The 23,570-nt window shown below is 51.9% G+C and overlaps 1 protein-coding gene and 1 long non-coding RNA gene across 7 annotated transcripts in view; one reads left to right on the top strand and one right to left on the bottom strand.

Annotated features, from left to right (window-relative positions):
• Positions 1–335: 335 nt before the first annotated feature.
• Positions 336–20,808, bottom strand: rassf7a (Ras association domain family member 7a). 6 transcript variants are annotated; one of them, XM_069904097.1, is made up of 6 exons: positions 20,718–20,782; positions 9,788–9,876; positions 6,326–6,484; positions 4,915–5,762; positions 2,064–2,226; positions 336–1,599 (listed from the first exon to the last, which is right to left on the bottom strand). In XM_069904097.1, the coding sequence occupies exons 3-6, from the start codon at positions 6,450–6,452 to the stop codon at positions 1,493–1,495; spliced, it is 1,245 nt and encodes a 414-aa protein (XP_069760198.1). In that variant the 5' UTR covers positions 6,453–6,484; positions 9,788–9,876; positions 20,718–20,782; the 3' UTR covers positions 336–1,492. The 6 variants fall into 6 exon arrangements, with proteins under 6 accessions (XP_069760198.1, XP_069760188.1, XP_069760223.1 ...); XM_069904087.1 differs by lacking the exon at positions 9,788–9,876 and having other exon boundaries at positions 20,718–20,808; XM_069904122.1 differs by lacking the exons at positions 9,788–9,876; positions 20,718–20,782 and adding an exon at positions 19,887–19,969.
• LOC138746187 (uncharacterized) overlaps positions 20,697–23,570 on the top strand; it is a 21,920-nt gene continuing 19,046 nt past the window's right edge. Inside the window, exon 1 of the long non-coding RNA XR_011346766.1 lies at positions 20,697–21,639. This is a non-coding gene — a long non-coding RNA (uncharacterized lncRNA). The remainder of the gene's footprint in view (positions 21,640–23,570) is intronic.

The raw sequence follows: 23,570 nt of genomic DNA, 5'->3' as shown, positions 1-23,570 counted from the left end.
TATTCTATTTTTATGTATTGTTAAGTGTCAATAAAAGGAACTTTGATTTCCATAAAACCCACAGATTAGTCACGAGCGGTGATTCGGAGAAGGTGGTCGGCTTAATCATTTCCACTACAATGCTAACTTGCCAAGGGAGATGGGCACAGGCAGCCCTGGACAGAGGTCTATAGAGGCAGCCCTGGCAAAATAGATACAGGCAGCACTGGGCAGATACAGGTAGACACGTATAGGCAACAACTGCAGTCTGGGGAAGTTCAGGCATTCTTAACGCTTCAGCAGCCATAACCAATTGATCTTTACATAAATACTCAATAAAAAAAATGAGGCAACAATTTCCAGTTGTTATTTATTATGAACATAAAATAATTTGGATAGAGTCTGGTGCTCCTGAGACAGCCAAGCTGACATCTGCTCAGTGCACAGGCAGGCTTAGCTGGAGTTGTCAAAGATTGTCCAAAAGTGAGATTACACCTTCCACTATTCCTTCAATCTGTTAGTTACCAATGGGTAAACACTGAAACAAAGACATGTAAATAAGTTACAGGGAGAGGAAATTCAAATAGCTATTTATCCTACAATAAATTTTATTCTCACATTTACTGCTACCTGCTCCTTAGAGGTTTTCTTTATAGCTTTCTTAAACAACACTCCATTGACCTGATACCTCCCCATAGTGGGCAAGAGGACTGGGGGGTGTTGAGTGAACTGAGAAACCCCCAGAGCTTGGATCAGTTGCTGAGGGTGGGGAAGAGGTTGGTCAGAAGCTTTGGTTAGTGGGATCTTGCTGCACTGATGTATATCCTTTATGACACAGCTCCAATCACAGAACTCTCTCTCTTGTACCCCACCCAACACAATCACCCGTCCAACTGCAGAGATCAGATCCCCCAGCATTGTCACCACGACTGGGATCAGGGTTACAGCAGCAGGGGTTCGAGGAGAGGCTGGATGGACACGGGAAGAGAGGGAGTTGATGATTTGGTCACACCACTGTTAAGCCCCAACCCCAGCAACAGGCAGGACCTCCTGGCAATTTGGAGCAGCATCCGTGGGGGGGGGGGGGGATCATTATGGGCTGGAGCCTTTTATTGTGATTTTGTTTCTTTAAGGGTTCTAGTGGAATTGTCAACCATTCTTCCTCTTCCACAGAAGCTGCTCAACCTGCCGAGTTCCTCTGCCAGATATGTTCAGCCCCATTTCCAGTGTCTGCCTTCCCATGTGTGCATCCTGGCAGAGCTGATGGGCCAAAGGGGCTCCATGTGTCTCTAGCTTTCTGTGATGCTTAGAGGGGGCAGGAAGTGGGTGGCTGAGAGTACTCAGGGGCTCATGTAATGGAGGTGGGAGTTGCTGGAATCTAGTTGAAGGACAAGTGTCACCGGTCCCCAGGGTGACTGCAGCAACTTGAAGCATCAGATGAGGCAGGGTGATGGGGTTCACCACAGAGCGTTGCCCTCAGTGGGGTGAGTTGTGGACCCCTGGGCCACTCAGGTCACACAAACACGCCATCCGGGCCCAAGTTCACCGTCAGCGGGCTCTGCAGCATCCGTGGATTCCCCACCGTGTTCCTGGAGGTCATGTCTCTCAGAGGGTCCGGCTCTGGGAGGAAAGAAAGGAGAGCAGTGAGGATGGGAGGGATGCTGGGGGGGCTACTCCCAAAGAGAGAGTGGGCTGATGGGAGTAGGGGGGTCTAGGGGGGGAAAGAGAAGTGTGTGCAGGGCTGTGGTGGGGGAAACCACGAGAGGAGTGTGAGAGTCCGGGTGGGGGGAGAAGGGAGGAGAGTGTAGTGAGTTCAGAATGGGGAGTGTGTCCTGGGGGGTGGGAGTGAGGTGTCCAGATGGGAGTGTGGGGGTGTTCATGAGGGGTGTATGGGGGGGGGTAACTGTGTGGTGGAGTTCAGGGAGGCTGTGGGTGTCCAGGGGGAGGGGGAACCAGGAGGGCAGTGAGGACCCAGGAGGGTACAGAGGAGAGACCCGAGGGGTGCTCGGCTAGCACGAGTGTGGGGCTGTGCCTGCTGTGGGCCAGCAGGAGTGCTGTATGGGTGCAGGGCTCTGACATCTCACCTCCAGTGCTGTCGGGCTGCAGGCTGTGATGATGAGGTCCCTCAGGTGTGAGCTCCTCCTCTGTCCTTGGGTGCCCCCCTGCTGCTCCCGTCTGCTGGATGAACTGCTGTAGGTTACACTGCCTCAGCTCCTTGTTCAGCTCCTCCAGGTCCAGCGCCTTGGCCTATAATACAAGATGTTCCGGAACTGGCAGGAAGACACAAGGGCAGCAGGAGGCCACTCGGTCCCTCCAGCTCCTCCTGTCAGAAACAAATCCAAGGAACAGCCCCTACAGTCTCTCTTCCACTTGTCAAAAGCCCACTTACCCACAAACAGCCTCTCCCAGTCAATCTCTGCCAGCTTTGCTCCATGCCGTCCCTGGGACATGACCAACATGGATGCCTCAACTAATCTCACCACCATCTTGACCAGAATTGATCAATCTTCAGCCTCAGCACCTGTGCTGCCCATGCCCCTCCTTTCAATAATTTCTGGCTGCTGCCATCAGGAAAGAGGTCTCGGTGCCACAAGACTCGCACCACCAGGTTCAGGAACAGCTGCTACCTCTCCACCAGACTCCTCAACACTCTCTCTCTCTCTCTCTCTCTCTCTGTCAGTTTATTTACATTTCTTTATTTGTTTACATATAACCACATAACAATTACAGTACAAAAACAGGTCATATTGGCCCTTCTAGTCCGCACCGATTAAAGTGAAACTCCACTAGTTCCACCTACCTGCTCCCTGCCCATAACCCTCCAACCTCCTCACATCCATGTACTCATCCAACCTCCTCTTAAATGACAGAATTGACCCTGCTGCAACCACCTCTTCCGGAAGGTCATTCCACTCAGCCACCACTCTCTGAGTTAAGAAGCTTCCTCTTATAATCACTCCTAAAGTTTTGCTCCCAACCCTTAACTTATGACCCCTCGTTCCAATCTCCCCTACCCTCAAGGGGAAGAGCCTATTCACATCCATTCTATTCCTATTCACATCTCTATCTATTCCCCTCATAATTTTATATACTTCTATCAAATCCCCTCTCAACCTTCTATGCTCCAATGAATAAAGACCCAGTCAACTCAATCTTTCTCCGTATTCTATATATTGCAATCCAGGCAACATTTTAGTAAATCTCTGCACCCTCTACCTTGATATCCTTCCTATAATTTGGAGACATGTATACGTTAAGTACGGTTTATTTTTGCCATATCAAAAAGTGGTAATTCTGGCTCACCCGCTGGAAAAAGAATCTCAGGGTTGTATGTGATGTAATGTATGTACTCGGACAATGAATCTGAAAGTCTCCAAAGGCTGTCCTCCACCCAACCAACCGATATATTCAAATGAAGCACGAAAGTCTGCAGATGCTGTGATTGTAGTCAAAACGTAGAAATGCTGGAGAAACCCAGCAGGTCTTGCAGCATCCATAGGAGATAAAGATGTACTGTTTTATCAATGCTTTGGACAGCCTCAGGCACGAAATGTCACTAATATCTCTTTACTTCCTATGGATGCTGTGAGACCTGCTGAGTTCCTCTAGTATTTCTCAACACCTCTATTCCACAAACCTCCAAAGACTCACCAAACCGCAAGAAGAAATTCCACCTCCATTCTGCCCAAAACAGGTGACTCCTTATTCTGAACCCCTCCTCTGACAGTGATACTCTCTCAACTCCCACCCTATGGAACACTCCCCTCCTCCCCCCACATCTCATTCTTCCGATCTCCAATGAGTTTCAGATCCACCTTCTCAACCAAACCAATCGCCTCATCCCAGGAATCGACCCAGCGAACCGTCTCGCATTGTTTTAAACAAGAGCACCACTGAGCATGGGGAATGGTGAGGGGGACGTGGGTCAAACGCAGGCATTGGGACTAGCCAATGAAGCACCTTGGTTGGCATGGACAGGTTAGGCTGAAGAGCCTGTTCTGAGTAATTTGCCGGCCCTCTGATGCTTGAAATCTCTCGTAATTTCCTCAGTACCTTTGTTGATTTAAGAACACTCTGAATGATCCCTGGACTGTGGAGGGAGGAGGCTGGGGCAGGGCTGAGTGGTCACAGGCAGAGGAAGGGTGCCACAGAGGGAGGGCTGTGGTGCTTTTTGAGATGTTAAACTGCTCTGTGCACGAACCTTGAGTTGAAAAAACAGTCCTGCCCAAATTCCATGCTGCAGGGAGCTCAGTCGGTCAGTGGACACAGATCACTCACTCAGCAGTAACCGATTTCCTCCACTGTGTGGCAGCAGAGTTTCACCTCACAGCAGTCGGCACAGAGCAGGGGAGAGGTGGGAAGGCATGGCAAGATCCCGGCTGCAGGGGTTCAGCCTGGGCAGATGGCACCCCTGGGTCTCTTCCCCAGGCCGGTCTCACTGTTGGCACAGGGTGGAGGTCAGCAGGGCCTTCTCTCTCTCTCTTCCTGCTTATCCCTACTCCTCTGACCCAGGGCTATAACCAGGGGTGGTGGGGAGAGAGGAGCAGCACCAGGTTTTACATCCCTTAACAGCAAGGAGGGAAGGAGGGTGGAGAGGGGAGGGTGGAGGAAGGAGGAGGTGAGAGGAGAGGGAGGGAGTATGTGACAGTTCTCCAAGGAGCAGTTGGATTGTCCCCATGAGCTGATGAGGATTGGGGGAGAATTAAACCTGAGAGTTGAAGGTGGTGGCAGCCCCTCGGGCCGGAGGAACTGACAGGAGTTGGGGAGTGGCTGCGATCCAACTGAAACTGTCCAGTAAAAAGTTGGAGAAACCCTGGAAGAGGGGCAGAATAACAAGGAGTGGGACCGATTAGGGATTCAGTCAAAGAGCACACTGCAGCGATGGGCCAAATGGCTTGTCAGTGCCACCTGATTGATCAGTTTTCTCGGTCTCACCTGCAGCTGTCTCTCTGTATCCTGGAGAGACCGGCCCACCTCCACGAGGGAGCTCTGGATCTGCTGGTTCTGCTGGGCTTTGGCTTCGATCTCCGCCCGCACTTGAGCAATGGCCTCCCTCGTGCTGCGAGTCTGGGCGCTCTGCGCTGCCTGTTGTATCCTGTTTTTCTCGCCCTCCTCCACCACCTCCTGATCCAGCACCTCCGCTCTGTGGCTGAGGCCCAGCAGCCTCTGAACGTTGTCCTGCAAGTTCTTCCTCAGCTGGGCCAGCTGCCTCTGCAGCTCTTTCTCCCGTTCCTTCTCTGCTCGCAGCTCCTGCTGCCAGTAGTCCTCCTCCTCGCCCTGCTCCTCGTTCCTCCTCACCACTTCCTCCAGCTCATGCAGTCTGTGGGCCAGCTCGGGGGAGCCCTTCGCCTCCACGGTTTCCATCTCTGAGTTGACCGAAGCGTGGCGCCCTGCGATCTCCATCAGCTGCTGTTGCTGTCTCAGGATCAGTCTAAAGAGTTGGTCCTTAGTCGGAGGAGGCCCCACCCCAGCCTCCGGTGCATCCGCCCTTTGGGGCCTCCGCTTGTGACGAGGGGAAGCATCCAGCGCCCCGCCTGTGAAGCTCAGGGACTTCTTCGGCTCCCTGCGCCTAGGGGGCTGGCTGGGAGTGATATTCCTCAAGGGGAGTGCCATGTCTGAGGGGGGCCATTCAGACTGAGCAGATCCTGTGCGACGCAGCAGGAAGCACACATCGCTGGCCGACTGTCCACTCTTGGCCAGTAGCTGTAGGGGGCACTCATTGGGCAGGAGCTGCCGCTCACAGTCACGTAGGGTCTGCACAAGCACGTAGCGGCCAGTCTGACCTGTAGCGGGAGAAAGGGTCACATATCAGGGTTCAAATCATCAGAATGCAGGGGGTGTCCGATCAACGAATGGAGAATGCTCAGTGGATCGGGCAGGGCCTGAGGGGAAGGAACAGGGGGAAAGGGAAGGACAGGGGCTTGGGATAAGGATTGGGGGGGGAGCGCAGGAGGGCTGGAGAGAGGGCTGGGGTGGGGGGGAGGGTGTGAAGAGGAGGGACAGGGTCTGACCACTGAATGGGAAAGGGTCAGAGGGTCGGGCAGCGTCCGAAGGAGGGGTGGGGAAACAGGGTCAGCAGCCCTTTCTGCTTGTTGTCTGGGAGTCTTCCCTCCACGGACACTGAATGACCCACCCAGGCCATCAGGCCCAAGATGTAGCTGTGAGGGGATGGGGAGGAGAGATCAGTAGGCCAGGGGCAGGAGGGCAGAGGGGGGACCATCTCATCTGGGGGTCTCAGGGATGGAGGGAGGGGGGACCCCAATCTCCTTCCAGCCCCACCCTCACCACCTGCCCCACCCTTAGGCCCCCCCCTCGCTGCCTCCAACCCTATGGTGCCATCACTCACCCATGGCCTGTGCCAACGCGATCACCACTTGCTGGCAGCTGGTGCCCTCGGTGACGCCACACACCACCCTCTGTACCCCGTCCACCCACACCTTCAACTCCATCAGGGCGCTGTTCGATTCCGGCATCCAGTCCAACTGGGGTCAGGTCCTGAATGGCTCTTAAACATAAGGGGGGGTGTGATTGTAAGCAACAAGAGTCAAGACCTCCTTCTCCCACTCTTCACTGAAAATAATGCTCAACTTAAACCCACACTCAACTCATGTCCCCCACCCTGCCCCAACCTCAAACCCTGCTCTCACAGCTTCCCTAACACCCTCTACCAGACAACCAGCACCCTTGGTAACAAACCATCCTACACGTGAAATGTTTGTACATGGTGTTACAGTGATCCGGGCACTGCCCATCAATGTCACCCCCTCTGGTCCCTGACCCTCCTCCCTTTCTCTGTAATACACCCCCCCCCCAGACCCCTACATTCCCTCCCTGCCTCAGAAATCCCCTGACACTTCTCCCTGTCTCTGTAATCACCACCCCCCCAGGTCTCCTACACTACTTTGTAACCCCCTCCGATCCCTTACACCCCTCCCCGTCTCTGAAACCCCCCCCCCTCTGGTCCCCTACACCCCTCCTCATCTCTGAAACTCCTTTGGTCCCCTACACCCCTCCCCGAATCTGTAACTCCCTCTGGTCCCCATTACCTATCCTGATCTCTGCAATTCCCTCTGGTCTCCTATACCATCCCTGTCTCTGTAACCCCTCTGGACCACAACACACCTCCCCTGTCTATACCCCTCCAGTCCCCTACACCCCTCACAGTGTCTGTAACCATCTCTGGTCCCCTATACTGATTCTGGTCTCCAGGCACCTACACCCCTTTTCAGTCTCTGTAATCCCTCTGCTCCCCTACACCCCTTCATATCTATGTAACCCCTTCACCCCTCCCTGTCTCTGTGACCCTTCCCCCCCCCCCCCCAGTCCTCTACACTACTCCCTGTACTTGTAAACCTCCTCTGGTCCCCTACACCCCCGTCTCTATAACTCCCTCAGGTCCCCTACACCCCTCCCTATCTCTGTAACCCCCTCCCACAACCCCAGATCCTCAATGAACTGTGCCCCCTTCCCTAAATCCCAGACCTCCTCCCCAAAACCTGTTTGTCTTAGGTCCAGCAGAAACTTCCTGAAGGGCACGACATGAGAGGAATACTTACAGGCCGTGGGGAGAGAAGAGAGTGAGATGGGAGTCCTACCACAGGCGAGAACGCGGGTCTGATCTATGATTCCGGAAGTGTAATGGAGGAGAGGTTGGAGCTCTCAGTGAGCAACACCCAATACCTTTTACACAGTGTGTTGCACAGGTCTGCAGGGAGCTGCTGCAGGTTGCTGCTGGCAGGCGGACAGGGAGAGGAAGGGGGCAGGGCCACCTGAGAAAGCCTCCGCATTCCAAGCCTGCTCTGCATTCCAGGCCAGCAGCCGGCAGCCTTGGGGGGGGTGGAGAGGAGCTGCCCTACCCTGCAGGGCCCAGCGACACATCTCCACCCTTCTCCCCTGTCAAAGACAAATGCATTCCAGTTCCCCGGCTGGGCGAGAGGAGAACAAGCGGATGTGTACTCGATAGGCGCCACACGGATGCACGTGATGTAGTCATTGTGCGGGGCAATGGGGCATTCCCAGGGTGGGACCAGTTATGGTCAGGTACCAGGGAGGAGCAATAGGGAATGGGGAGAGGGATGGGGAGGGGCGAGAGGAGGGCGTGGGGAGGGGTGGAGGGGGAAGTAGTGAGGGGGAGGGAGGTGTGGGATGGGGTGGAGGAATGAGTGGGGAGGAGAGGGAGGGATGAGCAGATATGGGTAGGGAGGAGATGGAGAGTTGAGGTGGGGGTGGGAGCTAACCTGAGGAGCCCCGTCCTTGTAACTGACAGGAGACCAGCCCAGGAGGAAGGAGGGGCTTGTCTCTGAGGCCCTGGGTCCCCTTGCTCTGCCCCAAGGCCACACGGATGGGAGGTTCTGTATAACGAGTGAAAGCTAAAGGTTCACACAGTACACGAACAGTGTAATCATTAACTCTTCACCGCTAACCCCAAATATTCTGCAACTGTCATCAGGCATGCATTTAACCAGTGGGTGTGGGGTGGGAGAACCCCAGCGATGGGGAGGGCAGGGATGTGGGCTCTGACCCTGTGGCCAGAAGCTGATGACCAGCAGCTACTGGGGCTCAAAGAGACTGAGCAGTTGGTGTAACCTCTGGACCCCAGTCTGTCATTTGAACCAGTGGAGATCATTTCAAGGGAAGTTTGTATCTGGCTGAGAACCTTGAGGAAGGGGTGGGGAAACTTGAAGAGGGGACAATGCCCCCCAGAGTGAATGGTGAGCTCGCAGGTTATGATTAAGATGCAGGTCCAGGGCAGAGGCACCACTGCCTGTCCTCGCTCCAAGTAATTGGTCCCCGAGAGAAGCAACAAAGAACGGGAGGGTCTCCACAGGTCAGACAGTGGCCATGGAGAGAAGGGGGCACAGGGACACAGCAAACAGTATCATACGCTAGGATCACGGTAACACAGGAATGTGTGTCAGGTATCTGGCATGTAGAAACGCTTGCCAAGTACACGGGAACGTGTGCCAGGCACATGGACACCAGCACACGTGGGAGGGGCACGGGCATAGAGACAGGCACCATGTTAATGCAGCACCAGTTACCCTTCATCTTTCAACCTGCTGACTACTGCCCCCACCCCAGTCCCAGTGTCCAGTTGGGAAACAATTCAAAATGGGTGAGGACAGGGACTCCAGCTAAAGGCAACTGGTCAGTTCTTCAGCATGGAAACTGGCCCTTCAGCCCTACATCCATGCTGACCATTGTCTGCTTTCCTCCCGTTTTACTGCACTCAGACTGTGTCCCTCAAAACCCCTGTACTCCCTCCTCTCCCTCCAACCTCTGGATGAAAGACCTACTCCTCCACTCCCCCTTGCCTGAGATCTAAGTTTTAGATCTGGGAAGCAGATTCTGACTTTATCCATGCCCCTCGTAATGTTACCTCTCCATTACTCCAGGATAAAGAGCCCGAGCTGATCCAGCCCCTAAAGTCCCACGCCTCGCCCTTGACCCAGTTAAACCCCATCTGCCATTTCCCCAGGGCATCCAGAACCTGTTGGAGACTTGGGCAAGCCTCTTCGTGCCCACTGCACCAATCCGTGCCATCCATGGTAACTACAGGCATACGAGTGGTTCATCTGCCACACTCTCCCTCACCCAGAGCCTCTGATCACCAGGCTCCCAGGGTGGTCTCTTTAAGGTCGCATGGTCTGTCTGGGTCACTGCTGGTCCCATGCCTGCTGCTACCCTGGTTGCCACAGCGACCAGACACTTTCTGCCAGACATTCCACAACGCTGAGGCAAGAGTGTTATGTGGAGCTCACTGGTGTTAGTGGCTAATTCACAGCTCCCAGCAGCTGGAGCAACTCACATGCAAGATGTGTATGGGTCCAGTCCACAGCACCAGCTCACCTACCACTGGGTCCTCTCCCCACCAGAGTACCTGGAGGGAGGGAGAGGCTGGGAGGGGGGAGGAACAGACGGCGGGGAAGAGAGCAGAGGGAGGAGAGGAGAGCTTGATCCCCAGACCCTATTCCCCCAGACTCTGGACCCCCCCGAACCCCATTCCCTCAGACTCTGGGACCCCACCCCAGACTCTGGGACCCCCCCAGACACCATTCCCCCAGACTCTGGTACCCCCCGAACACCATTCCCCCAGACTCTGGTACCCCCCGAACACCATTCCCCCAGACTCTGGTACCCCCCGAACACCATTCCCCCAGACTCTGGTACCCCCCAAACACCATTCCCCCAGACTCTGGGACCCCCCCCCTCCCGAACACCATTCCCCCAGACTATGGACCCCCCCGAACCCCATTCCCCCAGACTCTGGGACCCCATGAACCCCATTCCCCCAGACTCTGGACCCCCTGAACCCCATTCCCCAGACTCTGGACCCCCCCCAAACCCCATTCCCCCAGACTCTGGACCCCCGAACCCCATTACCCCAGACTCTGGATCCCCCGAACACCATTCCCCCAGACTCTGGACCCCCCGAGCACCATTCCCCCAGACTCTGGGACCCCCCCCGAACACCATTCCCCCAGACTCTGGGCCCCCCCCCCAAACATCATTCCCCCAGACTCTGGGGCCCCCACCCCGAACCCCATTCCCCCAGACTCTGGACCCCCCCAAACACCATTCCCCAAAACTCTGAACCCCTCAAACGCCATTCCCCCAGACTCTGGACCCCATTCGCCCCAGACCCCATCCTTTCTGACTTCCCGGACCCAATCACCCCAGATCCCGGACCCAATCTCTATGCTGTGATCCCCAATCCCGGACCCCTTCCCCACAGCTCGACCCTGTAGTTTAAATGGACTGTGCCAGATGTGGGCAGGGTGCAGTGCCCAGCAAGAGGCTCGGGGGTCCATAGGCATAGGTGGAGTCATTTAAACCCTGCAGCATCTCAGACACCGTGTAGAGTGAGCTCCAATTCACACACCCACAGAGTGTGGGAGATTGGCTGGTCAGCACAGGGCTGGGGTTGGGGGTGGATTGATTGGCATATGGGGGCCCGGACTGCCTACATGCAGACCATATCCCTCCAACTCCCTGCCTGTGCACGGATCACCTGACAGAGAAGAGGTTCAGTGGAAGAGATTGAGTATCCCAGATGGTATGTTGTCTCCCTGGTGCCAGAATCAGAGATATCTCAGATTAAGTTCACAGCATTCTCAAGAGGGAGGGTGTGCAGCCAAATGTTGTGGTCTATGTAGGGACCAATGACATGGGTAGGAAAGGTAAGGAGGACCTGCAAGGAGAGATCAGGGGGTTAGGCGCTAGGTTGAAGGACAGGACCTCCAGGGGAGTGCTACGTGCTTGTGAGGTTAGAAATAGGAGGATAGGTGGAACATGTTCCGGTGGGATGGTTTGCATCTGAACTGGAAATGGACTAATATGCTTGTAGGAAGGTTTACTAGTGCTTCTCCAATGGGTTTAAACTAGATTTGCAGGGGGAGGAGAACCAGAAAACCAGAGCAGAGAAAAGATTATGTTAAAATGAACTGCACCGTCAGATGTCAAAGGGTTGAATGTGGTGGAAATGTTCTCAGGTGCATCTATTTCAATGCAAGGAGTATTGTAGGAAAGGCAAACAAGCTTAGAGCGTGGATTGGCATGTGGAAATATGACATTGTGGCCATTAGTGAAACTTGGTTGCAGGAGGGGCAGGACTGGCAACTTAATGTTCCTGGCTTCCGTTGCTTTAGATGTGATAGAACAGGGGAGATGAAAAGGGGAGGAGTGGCATTGCTTATCAGAGAAAATATCACAGCTGTGCTCAGGCAGGACAGACCAGAGGGCTCGTCTACTGAGGCTACATGGATGGAGCTGAGGAGCGGGAAAGGTATGACCACCCTCATGGAGTTGTATAACAGGCCATTCAATAGTCAATGAGAATTGGAGGAGCAAATCTGTAGAGAGATAGCAGACAGCTGCAGGAAACCCAAGGTTGTGATAGTAGGGTATTTTTAACTTTCCACATATTGACTGGGACTCCCATACTTTAAAGGGGCTGGATGGCTTGGAGTTTGTCAAATGTGTTCATGAAAGTTTTCTAAATCAACTAGGGAGAGTACTATTACTGGATCTCAATTAGAGAATGAGACAGGACAGATGACAGAAGTATGTGTAGGGGAACACTTTGGGTCCATAATGCCATTAGTTACAAGTCAATTGTGGAGAAGGATAGGTCTGGGGCTCGGGTTGAGATTCTAAACTGGAGCAAGGCCAATTTTGAGGAAATAAGAAAGAATCAAGAATGCACAGATTGGGATAAATAGCTTTTGAGCAAGGTGAATTTGGAGAGTACAGAGTTTCTATATCCCTGTCACGATCAAAGGCAAGGTTCACAGGCATAGGGAACCTTGGTTTTCAAGGGATATTGAGGATCTGGTTAGGAAGAAGAGGGGTATAGCAGGTATAAGCAACAAGGAGCAAATTAGGTACTTGAGGAGTATAAAGATAGTAATGGACAGAATTGATCCCCTTGAAGATCAGTGTGTTTGGCTTTGTATGAAGCCAAAGAGATGGGAGAGGTCTTAAATGTGCCCCCCCCCCCATTCAGAATTCACTTCGGAAAAGGGCAGAGTTTTGGAAAGTAAGGAAAGCAAGCAGTGAGGTAATGGAACCTATACAGATTAAAGAGGAGAAAGTGCTTGATGTCTTAAAACAAACAAGGATGGATGAATCCTCAGGTCCTGACAAAATATTCCCTCAGGCCTTGAGGGAGGCTAGAGTAGAAATTTCAGGGGCCCTGGCAGAAATATTTAAAATGTCCTTAGCCACTGGTGTGGTGCCCAAGGATGGGAGGGTAGCTTGCGTTGTTCCATTGGTTAAAAAAAGGTTCCAAAAGTAACTATGTAAATTATAGGCCAGTGAGTCTGATATCAGGAGGAGGTAAATTATTGGAAGGAGTTCTAAGAGATCAGATATATAATTATTTGGATAGACAACATGGTTTTGTGTGTGATAGGTCATGTTTAACCAATCTGATCGAGTTTTTTTGAGGAGGTTTCCAGGGCAGTTGATGAAGAAAACATGGTGAATGTTGTCTACATGGACTTTAGTAAGGTCTTTTACAAGGTCCTGCGTGGGAGGTTAGTCAGGAAGGTTCAGATGCTTGGTATTCACGGTGAAGTAGTGAACTGGATTCGACAATAGTTGAATGGGAGAAGCCAAAATAGTGGTGGATGATTGCTTCTCAGACTGGAGGCCTGTGACTAGTGGTGTGCCTCAAGGATCAGTGCTGGGACCATTTCTGTTTGTCATTTATATCAATGACCTGTATGATAATATGGTAAATTGGATCAGTAAGTTTGCAAGTGACATTAAGATTGGAGCCGTTGTGGACAGCGAAGAAGATTTTCAAAGCTTGCAGAGGGATCTGGACCAGCTGGAAAATGGATTGAAATATGGCAGATGGAATTTAATGCAGAAAGGACATACACAGTAAATGGTTGGGCACTGAGGAGTGCGGTAGAACCAAGGCATCTGGGAATACAGATACATAATTCCCTGAAAGTGGTGTCACAAGAGGATAGAGTTATAAAGAAAGCTTTTGGCATATTGGCCTTCATAAATCAAAGTATTGAGTACAGGATTTGGGATGTTATGTTAAAGCTGTACAAAATCAAATGTGGAGTATTGTGGAACTGAGTTACAGGGAAAGGTTAAACAGGTTAGGACTTTATTCCCTGGAGCATAGAAGAATGAGAGGAGACTTGATAGAGGTATTTAAAATTATGAGGGGGATAGACAGAGTAAATGTAGGTAGGCTTTTTCCACTGAGGGTAGGTGAGATACAAACCAGAGGACGTGGATTAAGAGTGAAAGGGGAAAGATTTAGGGGAACACCACAGCCACTGGTCGAATAACTGGAAATGATGAATTTGAATACAAAATGGAAATGGAGAACCTGGTTGGTGGTGCCAGATCAACAACCTTCCTCTCAAAGTCACCAAGGAGTTCATTGTTGATTCTAGGAGAGGCTGGGCGAACCACACTCCTGTCTGCACGGACAGAACCTTCATGTTCCTGTGGGTCCACGTCAGAGGACCTCTTCTGGATCTAGCTCATCAAAGCAACCATGAAAAATGCACACCAACACCTTGACTTTCTGAGGAGACTTGGCAGATCAAACAACAGGTGCCTTGTGGAGCATATACTGACTCACAGCCCAGTTTGAGAATGCCAAGGAACACAGAGGGCTGCAGAAGGCAGCAAACACAGCCAGGTCCATCACAGGCTCTGACCTCCCAACTGCTGCAGACATCTCAAGAAGGCAGCCAACACCATAAAGGGTCACCATCACCCAGGTCACAACCTCTTCTCATTGCTTCCTTCAAGCAGAAGATGCAGAAACCTGAAGACCAGCATCTCTAGGTTCAAGAACGGATTCTTTCCAACAGCGATCAGGCTCCTGAACTTTCCAAAGTTGCATTGATCAGGGACTGCACTATTTCAAGTCATTTTTCTGCATTAGGATCACTGTGAATATTTATTACCTAGCTTGTGTGTATGTTGTCTCTTTTAATTTAAATCAATTATTTTTGAATTATTGATTTACAAGTACCTTTTCAGCTGCAGGAAGTAAGAACGTTGGGGTTGTGTACGTTACACAATGTGTACAACAATAATCTCATCATCAATGTTATCACTCCCTCCACTCCCATCCTCCGTTTCCATTGCTCAATGGAATCTTTGTCACTGTTGGTCCACACACCAGAATCCAGAGTATTGCCAGAGTACATACATGGCATCACTTACAATCCTGAGATTAATTTTCCTGTGGGCCAGGCAGAATTACCACTCACTGGCAGTTCAAAAAAAAAACCTAGCTTTTCGCTTTGTGGCTGCTTTTCCATGGGTACTGAGACGTATCCCCAGCTCGTCAGTTGTGAGAGTTTTGCCAGCAGGTACACTTTTGAAAGTTGCTCCATGCAGGGCTGGATGAAAGCCAACTGATGCCCTCAGCACAGCCCAAGAATGGTCCCCCCTCGTCAGTTAGACAATGGAAGGGTCAAGACATTAAGACTCAATAAGTGCTGATGTGAAATAATACATTAAAAATTCAGTTTACTTCCAGGCCAGACCCCACTACATGGTACATCTAGCACTGGATAAAACTCTGTGGTGTCCCCTTCCCTTGGTGCCCTAAGGACGTGCTTATTTTGCTTAATGGTTAATCCCTGCCTGGTTCCACGTCACTTGCGGTTCTACATGGTCTTGCCAGCACACTGGAAAGCGCGTGACCTACTACACTGAGTCAACCTTGCTCACACATAGAGATAAGAGGCAGTAAACACCAAACACCAGGAATACTCAGTAAACAAGGAGAGAACTGAACGAGCTGGTCAGGTCAGTGATCTTTCATTAGAATTGCAAATGTTTTGTGACAAAACTTCTACCAGTTCTTTTCTGCCAAAACATTGCCACTGATCCTTGCTCTGCCTGCTGATTTGATCAGACCTGTGAGCAGATGGGAGATTCTGTCAATGCCCTCTTCTCACTGCTACCATCAGGAAGGAGTTACAGGGGCCTGAAGACGAACACCCGTTGGTACAAAAACAGCTTCTTCCCTTCCACCATCAGATTCCTGAATGATCAATAATCCACAGACTTTTCTTTTGCATTACTTGATGATTTTTTTTCCCAAAATGTAATTTGTAGCAATTTTTATGACAATAAATTCTCATTCAAATTCCCCACATCTGCTTTCGGTCTGCACTTAGTGCTTTTCCACCTTTTTATAAATACTGACACAAAGTTGCTGATAAATGCTCACACATTAATTGGCTGTTAATAAACCCAGCTCAGTTATTGAACTTGAAGGGAGAGTACATGGTTAATGGCAGGATTCTTAAGTATGTGGAAGAACAGAAGGACCTTGAAGTCCAAATCCGTAGATCTCTCAGGTTGCTGACCATGAAGGTTGATAGGGTAATTAAGAAGGCTTAGCTTCATTTGTTTGGGGATTGAGTTCAGTAGTCATGAGATGTTGCAGCTCTATAAAACTCTGGTTAGATCACACTTGGAATATTGTGTTCAGTTCTGGTCACCTCATTATAGGAAGGAATGTGGAAGCTACGGAGAGAGTGCAGAGGAGATTGACCAGGATGTTGCATGGATTGGAAAATATGTCTTATGAGGCAAGATTAGCAGAGCTGGAACTTTTCTCTTTGGATCAAACAAGGATGAGAGAAGACTTGTTGGAGGTTACAAGATTATGAGAGGCATAGGGTGGACAGCCAGCACCTTCCTCCTGGAACCACAGTTGCAAACTCCAGGGAACATCTGTACAAAGTGAAGGGAAGGAAATTTAGGGGAGGCATCAGGGGTATTTTTTTTTTTCAAAACAGAGTTGTGGGTGCCTGAAATGCATTGCCAGGGATGGAGATGGATGCTGGAACATTAAGGGCATTTAAGAAACTTAGACACATGGATGCAAAAAAATACTTGGTTATGACATAGGGAAATTTTAGTGTGCTGAATAGGTTAATCTAGGTCAGCACAACATTGTGGGCCAAAGGGCCTGTACTGTGTGGGAATGTCTATGTTCCGTGTTTGTTCTGGCCTAATGTTTCATTCCTCATTAATTTGGAGGCATCCTGAAGAAAACCATCCCAAGCCATCTGCTCGGATCATTGGTGTCACGAGATGCCAAAATGATCACCTATCAAATTTTTGTGCAGTGTTTCTTAAAAACAAAAACATTTTTTCAGAAGCCCATCCTACATGCATCCTAAAACTCTATGCCAATTTATCTTATGAACCTTCCATTATTACCCAATGACAATGACATTTTGAATCACGTGGTTTCGTCTGCACGCTCTCCAAGCATGCACTGTTGATTTCATTGTTGCTTTTCTCAAATATTCTGGTGTTTTAACAACAATATTGTGGTCACTTGTATTTGTGAACCGATATCAATAACTTTTTTGAGAATGAAGTAGCCAGTGGATGTGGTGTACCTGGACTTCCAAAAGGCCTTCGATAAGGTCCCGCATAAACGACTGGCTTCCAAGATCAAGGCTCATGGGATTGGGGGCAAAGTATTGATGTGGATCGAGAACTGGCTGGCAGGTAGAAGACAGAGAGTTGGGATAAATGGCTCGTTTACTGAGTGGCAGGTGGTGACCAGTGGGGTGCCACAGGGATCTGTACTGGGACCCCAGCTGTTCACAATTTACATTAATGATCTGGATGAGGGGATTGGATGTAATATCTCCAAATTTGCAGATGACACTAAGCTAGGAGGGGTTGTGTGCACGGAAGAGGGGGTCAGGAAGCTCCAGTGTGATTTGGATAAATTGAGGGACTGGGCAGATCCATGGCAAATGCACTACAATGTGGATAAATGTGAAGTTATCCACTTTGGTAATACAAACCGGAGGGCAGATTACTATTTGAATGGCAATAGACTAAGAGATGGGGAAGTGCAGAGAGACCTAGGGGTACTTGTACATCAGTCTCTGAAGGCGAGCATGCAGGTACAGCAGGCGGTTAAAAAGGCAAATGGTATGTTAGCCTTCATATCAAGAGAGTTTGAGTATAGGAACAAGGATACCTTACTGCAGCTGTACAGGGCCTTGGTGAGACCCCACCTGGAGTATTGTGTGCAGTTTTGGTCACCTTATCTAAGGAAGGATGTTCTTGCAATGGAGGGAGTGCAGAGGCAATTCACCAGGCTGATACCTGGAATGGCAGGAATGACTTATGAGGAAAGATTGCGCAAATTGGAATTGTACTCGCTGGAGTTTAGAAGATTGAGAGGGGATCTCATAGAGACCTATAAAATTCTGGCAGGACTGGACAGAATGGATGCAGATGGGATGTTTCCAATGATGGGAAAATCCAGAACCCGGGGCCATGGTTTGAGGATAATAGGCAAACCATTTAGGACCGAGATGAGGAGGAATTTCTTTACGCAGAGGGTGGTGAATCTGTGGAATTCATTGCCACAGAGGGCAGTAGAGGCAGGTTCATTAAATGTATTTAAGAGGGAATTAGATCTATTTCTTCAGTCGAAGGGTATTAAAGGTTACGGAGAGAAGGCGGGGACGGGGTACTGAACTTTAAGATCAGCCATGATCTTGTTGAATGGTGGAGCAGGCTCGAACGGCCGAATGACCTACTCCTGCTCCTATCTTCTATTAAAGGAAAAGGAGAAAAATCAGAAGGTTCTGCTCAGTTACTAATATTGTGGTAACTGATTATGTTGTAATTAATAATGTTTTCTTACCGAATTTTCACTTTAACCACATGAAACTATACAAATACGTTTAGGCTGTGTGTATGATATTGTAATTTAAAGGTGTAATTTTAATTTTGCTAGTTGTTTATCTCACTATTACATTCAGTGATCAACGGGAATTACAATTTATGAGGAACATTAGTACAAAAAACATTACTAAGGTTTCTGTCTGGTCTGGTACGGTAGCAAGTCCATCGTGGGGCTGGGGAACACTACGAACTACTGCACTGGTGATACCAACCCTAGTGACTTCGCTGCTCGGCCTGTTGAGTATTTCCTTTACTTTGTTTAGCTCAGATTTTCAGCATCTTTAGCCATTACCATCACGCCTCTGGTTCCAAATTCTGAGCTCATACACTCTACCGCGTCGCAGCAGCTCCCTTCTACACAAAGGTACAGAATTCCCACAGGAGACTAATTGTTTTCTAGTCATGAATCCTCCCATGAAACCTCTCTAAGATCTCACTGCACAAGATGGGTGACAACAGATCAAAGCTCAACATCAAAGCTCTGGTCAAAAGAAGTGAATCCTTTCAAGATCACTGTCCTGTTGGGAGGTTGAGAAAGTTTGTATTCTGAGCAGTTCAGCTAGTCCACCCAGACATAGGACAATAGTCTTTTTTTAAATAAAAGAGCACAGAATTACAGGGAGATTAGTTGGAAGAGAGAAAAGATATTAGACTACAGTGGGATCTTAACCAAGCCTATCAGTGGGCAAAGGAATGGCAGATGAAGTTTAATTTGGATAAGTGCAAGGTGTTGGATTTTGATACATCAAACCAAGGAAAGGTAATCACAGTGGAGAGTGTGGCTGAACAACCAGGTTCCAGGCTGGGTCACTCAGAGTCTCCCTATGGTGTTTTTACAGCTATACCACACATGCTTTATGAGTTTAAGAGCTGGACTGCAGCGATGTAGTTCCCTGAAAGTGGCAACTGGTCAACTGGGTGGTGGGGAAGGCATTTGGCATGCTCACCTTCATCAGGAAGGGCATTGGGTACAGGAGCAGGGACAGATATTGGTGCAACCACACTTGAATTATTCAGTTCAGTTCTGGTCACCCAGCTGTGGGAAGGACAACACTGAGCTGGAAAGGGCACAGAAAACATTCAACAGGATGTTACCGGGACTGGAGAGCTGGAGTTACAAGGAGGGCGAGGGGGCAACCTTATGGAGGTTTATAAAATTAAGACGGCCAAGGTCACAGCCTTTCTCCCCAGGGAAGGGGATCAAAAACTAGAGGGCACGCATTTTAAACATGAAGGAGAACTGAGTGGCAGGTTTTCCCCACACAGGGGTGGTGGGTATGTGGAACGAGCTGCCTGAGGAAGTGGGAAAGTGAGGACGTTGCATAGGTGAGTGGATGGAGGGATTCAGAGAGAGATGGACGCCCCAGATAAGTAGGTGATATGGATGAACTGGGGGAAGGAGGGGCTTGGTCTGTGCTCCAGTTCTCCGTAATTCATTCTCTCTCTCCCCTCTCCCTCCCCCTAACCTGGTCCACGGATCCATGACCTGCAGCAGGTCCAACGCTAACCTCCCGCTCCCGGGAACCCCCGTCCGATCTCCGACTGGAGGTCACAGCAACAATTCCTGCGTTCCTCACTGTTGCGCCTGCCGCCCCAACCCTCCCTCCCCGGCTCCTCCCTTTCTGCAGGGCAACGGCCGCAGGTGAACCAACACCGGGTCCAGGTGGCTGTAACCCGGGACTCACCTGCACCCCCAAGGCGTCCCGGTCCCGCACCTTCCAGGATCATCTAAAGTTTCGCTAGATTCACGTTGCGGAGGTTGGGGCCCTCTCCCCCCCCCCAGCCCCCCGGGGCTCGCCCCCTCCAGCCCCCCGGGGCTCGCCCCCTCCAGCCCCCCGGGGCTCGCCCCCTCCAGCCCCCCGGGGCTCGCCCCCTCCAGCCCCCCGGGGCTCGCCCCCTCCAGCCCCCCGGGGCTCGCCCCCTCCAGCCCCCCGGGGCTCGCCCCCTCCAGCCCCCCGGGGCTCGCCCCCTCCAGCCCCCCGGGGCTCGCCCTCTCCCCCCCCAGCCCCCCGGGGCTCGCCCTCTCCCCCCCCCAGCCCCCCGGGGCTCGCCCTCTCCCCCCCCAGCCCCCCGGGGCTCGCCCTCTCCCCCCCCAGCCCCCCGGGGCTCGCCCTCTCCCCCCCCAGCCCCCCGGCGCTCGCCCTCTCCCCCCCCAGCCCCCCGGGGCTCGCCCTCTCCCCCCCCCCCAGCTCCCCGGGGCTCGCCCTCTCCCCCCCCCCCCCAGCTCCCCGGGCTCGCCTCTCTCCCCCCCAGCTCCCCGGGGCTCGCCCTCTCCCTCCCTCCTCCCCCCGGGGCTCGCCCTCTCCCTCCCTCCTCCCCCCGGGGCTCGCCCTCTCCCTCCCTCCTCCCCCCGGGGCTCGCCCTCTCCCTCCCTCCTCCCCCCGGGGCTCGCTCTCCCTCCCTCCTCCCCCCGGGGCTCTCCCTCCCTCCTCCCCCCGGGGCTCGCCCTCCCTCCCTCCTCCCCCCAGTCCCCTTTCTCTTCTCCCGCCTCCGCCTTCCCCCGACCCCACACTCACCGTGCCCCGGCGCTCGGGCTCCGTCTCGCTTCGCCCCGGACAGGGACGTGGTCTAGGCGGCGGGAAGTTGGGACGAAGGTCCCGGGGAAGATGAGGGACGAGGACGCGCTCCCTCCAACAGGTGTGGGAGGTGCCGGCGCTGGAACCTCCTCCGCAACCAGGGCAGGGAGAGGCTCGCCCGCAGGATGGCGTCGCCTCGCTCAGTGGAAGCGGCGGGGCAGGTGGGAGTAGGGAGATCGGCAGTTTCTCCGGTTCAGGTGGGACCCATGGTCGGGGGACGACGGCTCCAGGAAGTTCTGCCGCGCTGTTGAGTCACTTTTTTTCTGCACTAGGATTCCTGTAAATATTTATTATCGGTCTTATTCCTTTTATTGTTTTAACCTGCTCGGCTGCAGCAGGTGGGAATGTCGGTGCAGGTGGACTCTGTCATTATTCTGACCCTGAGTGCGACACAAGAACAGTCTCAAGTTCAGCAACGACCTCTGCTTTTCGGAGCTGGGATTCCACATCAAATCAGACAATCAGTCAAATGCAGAGAGAACGAATCCACCACTCAACTTCCCAATGTTGGATGTTTACAGTGACAGAGAGGGATGTGGAGCACGATCAGTCAGTCCCACTGGGGGAAAGTCTGTGTGTGGGGGTGGAGTACGTGTGCCCCTGCACCATGCGAGGATTTAGTCAATGTGTGCGAGCCATCGTGTTTTTGTCACAGACACTGGGCTGGTGTTGGCGAGATCGAGGCGTGTCACCTCCTGTGGGCGTGAACACAGAGAGTTGGGGAAAGCCGGACCGTCAGAAACGATGAGCGCCCATGGACAGGATCGTCACCAGGAGTTCCCCGTGTCACCAAACTCCTTGAGGAGGGGAATCTGCCTCGTCCTGTTGCGAACCGACCCGACCAGACCCAGTGCTGAATGAGGTGGGGGCCAGGATATTGATGTACCGTCCCAGGGCCAGGCTTCACCTCCAAATAACTCCCCACCGACTCACATCAAAATCCCTGGGCCTGATCCGGGTGACTCCCAATCCACACCAGCCCGACTGGCCCATAGATCGGATACCCGCTCCTGTTGTGAGCTCTAGAACGCCCCCCTACTCCCGGAGCAGTGAGGGGAGGCTGGGTTCTCAGGAGCTGGGGCGTCCCATTGGGATGGGGGAGGCAGTGGTGACTAACACTGGGAGAAATACATTCTGCCCCTCATCAATGAAGGATTTGGCCCTCATTGATGGATCTGCCCGTCCCCTCCCCACTGATCACATCAATGTTGTGTCTGGGTGTGAGAGTGGATCTTTGTGTGTGAATGAGTGAAGCCAGGGTGAGTTGGCCCAGTAGCTCAGCATGGTGACCAAGTCATGGCTGCACCATAGACTTGGTCACCGCACTGAGAGTCAGGGCAGACAGCCCAGAGGGAGTGGACTGCCGATAGTGGGTCTTGGAGACATTGGGGGGGGGGGGTTCAGATACGGGTGCATTTAGTGAGGGGGGTTCAGTAGGGAGGTTACAGTGGGAGGAGATTACAGTGAGTGGGGTCAATGAAGGGGGTATCAGTGAGGGGGTTTACAATGAGGGGGACCTGCCACTTCTTATTTGGGACTGGGACTTCCCACTCGGAAGTGTGTTCCCTGTTCCAGTTTAAATACAGTGAGGAACAGAGGTGGGGTTATGTTGGGACAGTTGGCGTGGGTGGTGGGAGGGCATGGAAGAGCGAGTGACAAAAGGGGCTATTCTCAGAGCAGGCTGTGAGAAACATTCCCCTCTCATGTCCCCTCCAAGATTTGAGGGGTAGAAGGGTGTCAGGGGAACAAAGGGGATGGGAAATTTGGAAGGTGGTGGAAGCTGATTTTTTGACAACATTCACATATCCAGAGGACCACTGGAATAGCCGCGACAGAAGTGCTGGAAATTTGGTGACTGTTGATGGCTGGCATGGATGCACACAGCCGAACAGCCTGTACTGTGCTGCGTGAATGTGATCACACTGTGTAGCTCCTATACACCAAATCATCTGCTGCACCACGCACGGGTCTCAGCACAGAATATAGCCATCTCAGATACCCCATCCTTTCAGTTTGTGACAGAACTGACCTGTCTGTCAAAAGGCCATCATCTCTCTGCACAGATGCTGCCTGATTTGCTGAGTATATTGTGGCTTCACTGTGATTCTGCTGCGCTTCACACTGACCCAATACTGACAGAATCCAAACCACTGAGGCAACATGGCCTTCACAGGAGCTTGGGCAAACAGAGATTAAGTCCTCTGGCCTTTGTTAAACTCCCCCAGACCCCCATTTCTTCCCCCCACTGCCTTCCTCCAGCTCTGTCTCTCTCCCTTTTCCCTGTCTTTCACACAGATAAAGTTAATTCTTATGTCCAATTTACAATTTTTGTTGGTCTGGACTCCCAGCCAAGCATTCTGACCATCCCTGGCTTTTGCTTATACCTTGGTAATATATCTATCTCCTATGGACACTGCAAGACCAGCTGAGTTCCTCCAGGATTTCAGTGTGTTCTCACAAGCACAGATTAACATCCAGGAGGTTCTCATGGGGGATGGGAACAGGGCACAGTGACAAGGAAATGCTCCTCATATGTGGGACAGCTCTGCTGGTGTCTGGAGTTGAATCACCCTTTTGTGTAAAGGCAAAGTGAGAACAATAGGGCAGGAGAGTCGCCCAGCAAGTTCCCACAGCACTGGAGCCTGATCCGTGTACACAGTTCCCTGACACCTGATGAGGTTTGTCTTGCAGGGCTCAGGCCCAAAATGTCGGTAATAAATCTTTACCTCCTATGGACAACTGGAAGACCTGTTGAGTTCCTCGAGCATTTCTGTTTTTACTACAGTCACAGCT

Source organism: Narcine bancroftii, chromosome 1, assembly GCF_036971445.1.
Source record: "Narcine bancroftii isolate sNarBan1 chromosome 1, sNarBan1.hap1, whole genome shotgun sequence".
NCBI lineage: Eukaryota > Metazoa > Chordata > Chondrichthyes > Torpediniformes > Narcinidae > Narcine > Narcine bancroftii.
The sequence above is the reverse complement of the archived record's forward strand: the minus strand, read 5'-3'. Positions and strand labels throughout refer to the sequence as shown.

What these genes read in the sequence shown, in the direction of transcription:
- rassf7a (XM_069904077.1), bottom strand. Translation starts at nt 19,929, where the DNA reads ATGATCCTGGAAGGTGCGGGACCGGGACGCCTTGGGGGTGCAG. An exon ending in ACAAGGACGGGGCTCCTCAG is followed by an intron (nt 5,763 to 8,216) that starts GTTAGCTCCCAC and finishes CTCCCGCTACAG; the next exon opens with GTCAGACTGGCCGCTACGTG. An exon ending in ATACAGAGAGACAGCTGCAG is followed by an intron (nt 2,227 to 4,914) that starts GTGAGACCGAGA and finishes CTTGTATTATAG; the next exon opens with GCCAAGGCGCTGGACCTGGA.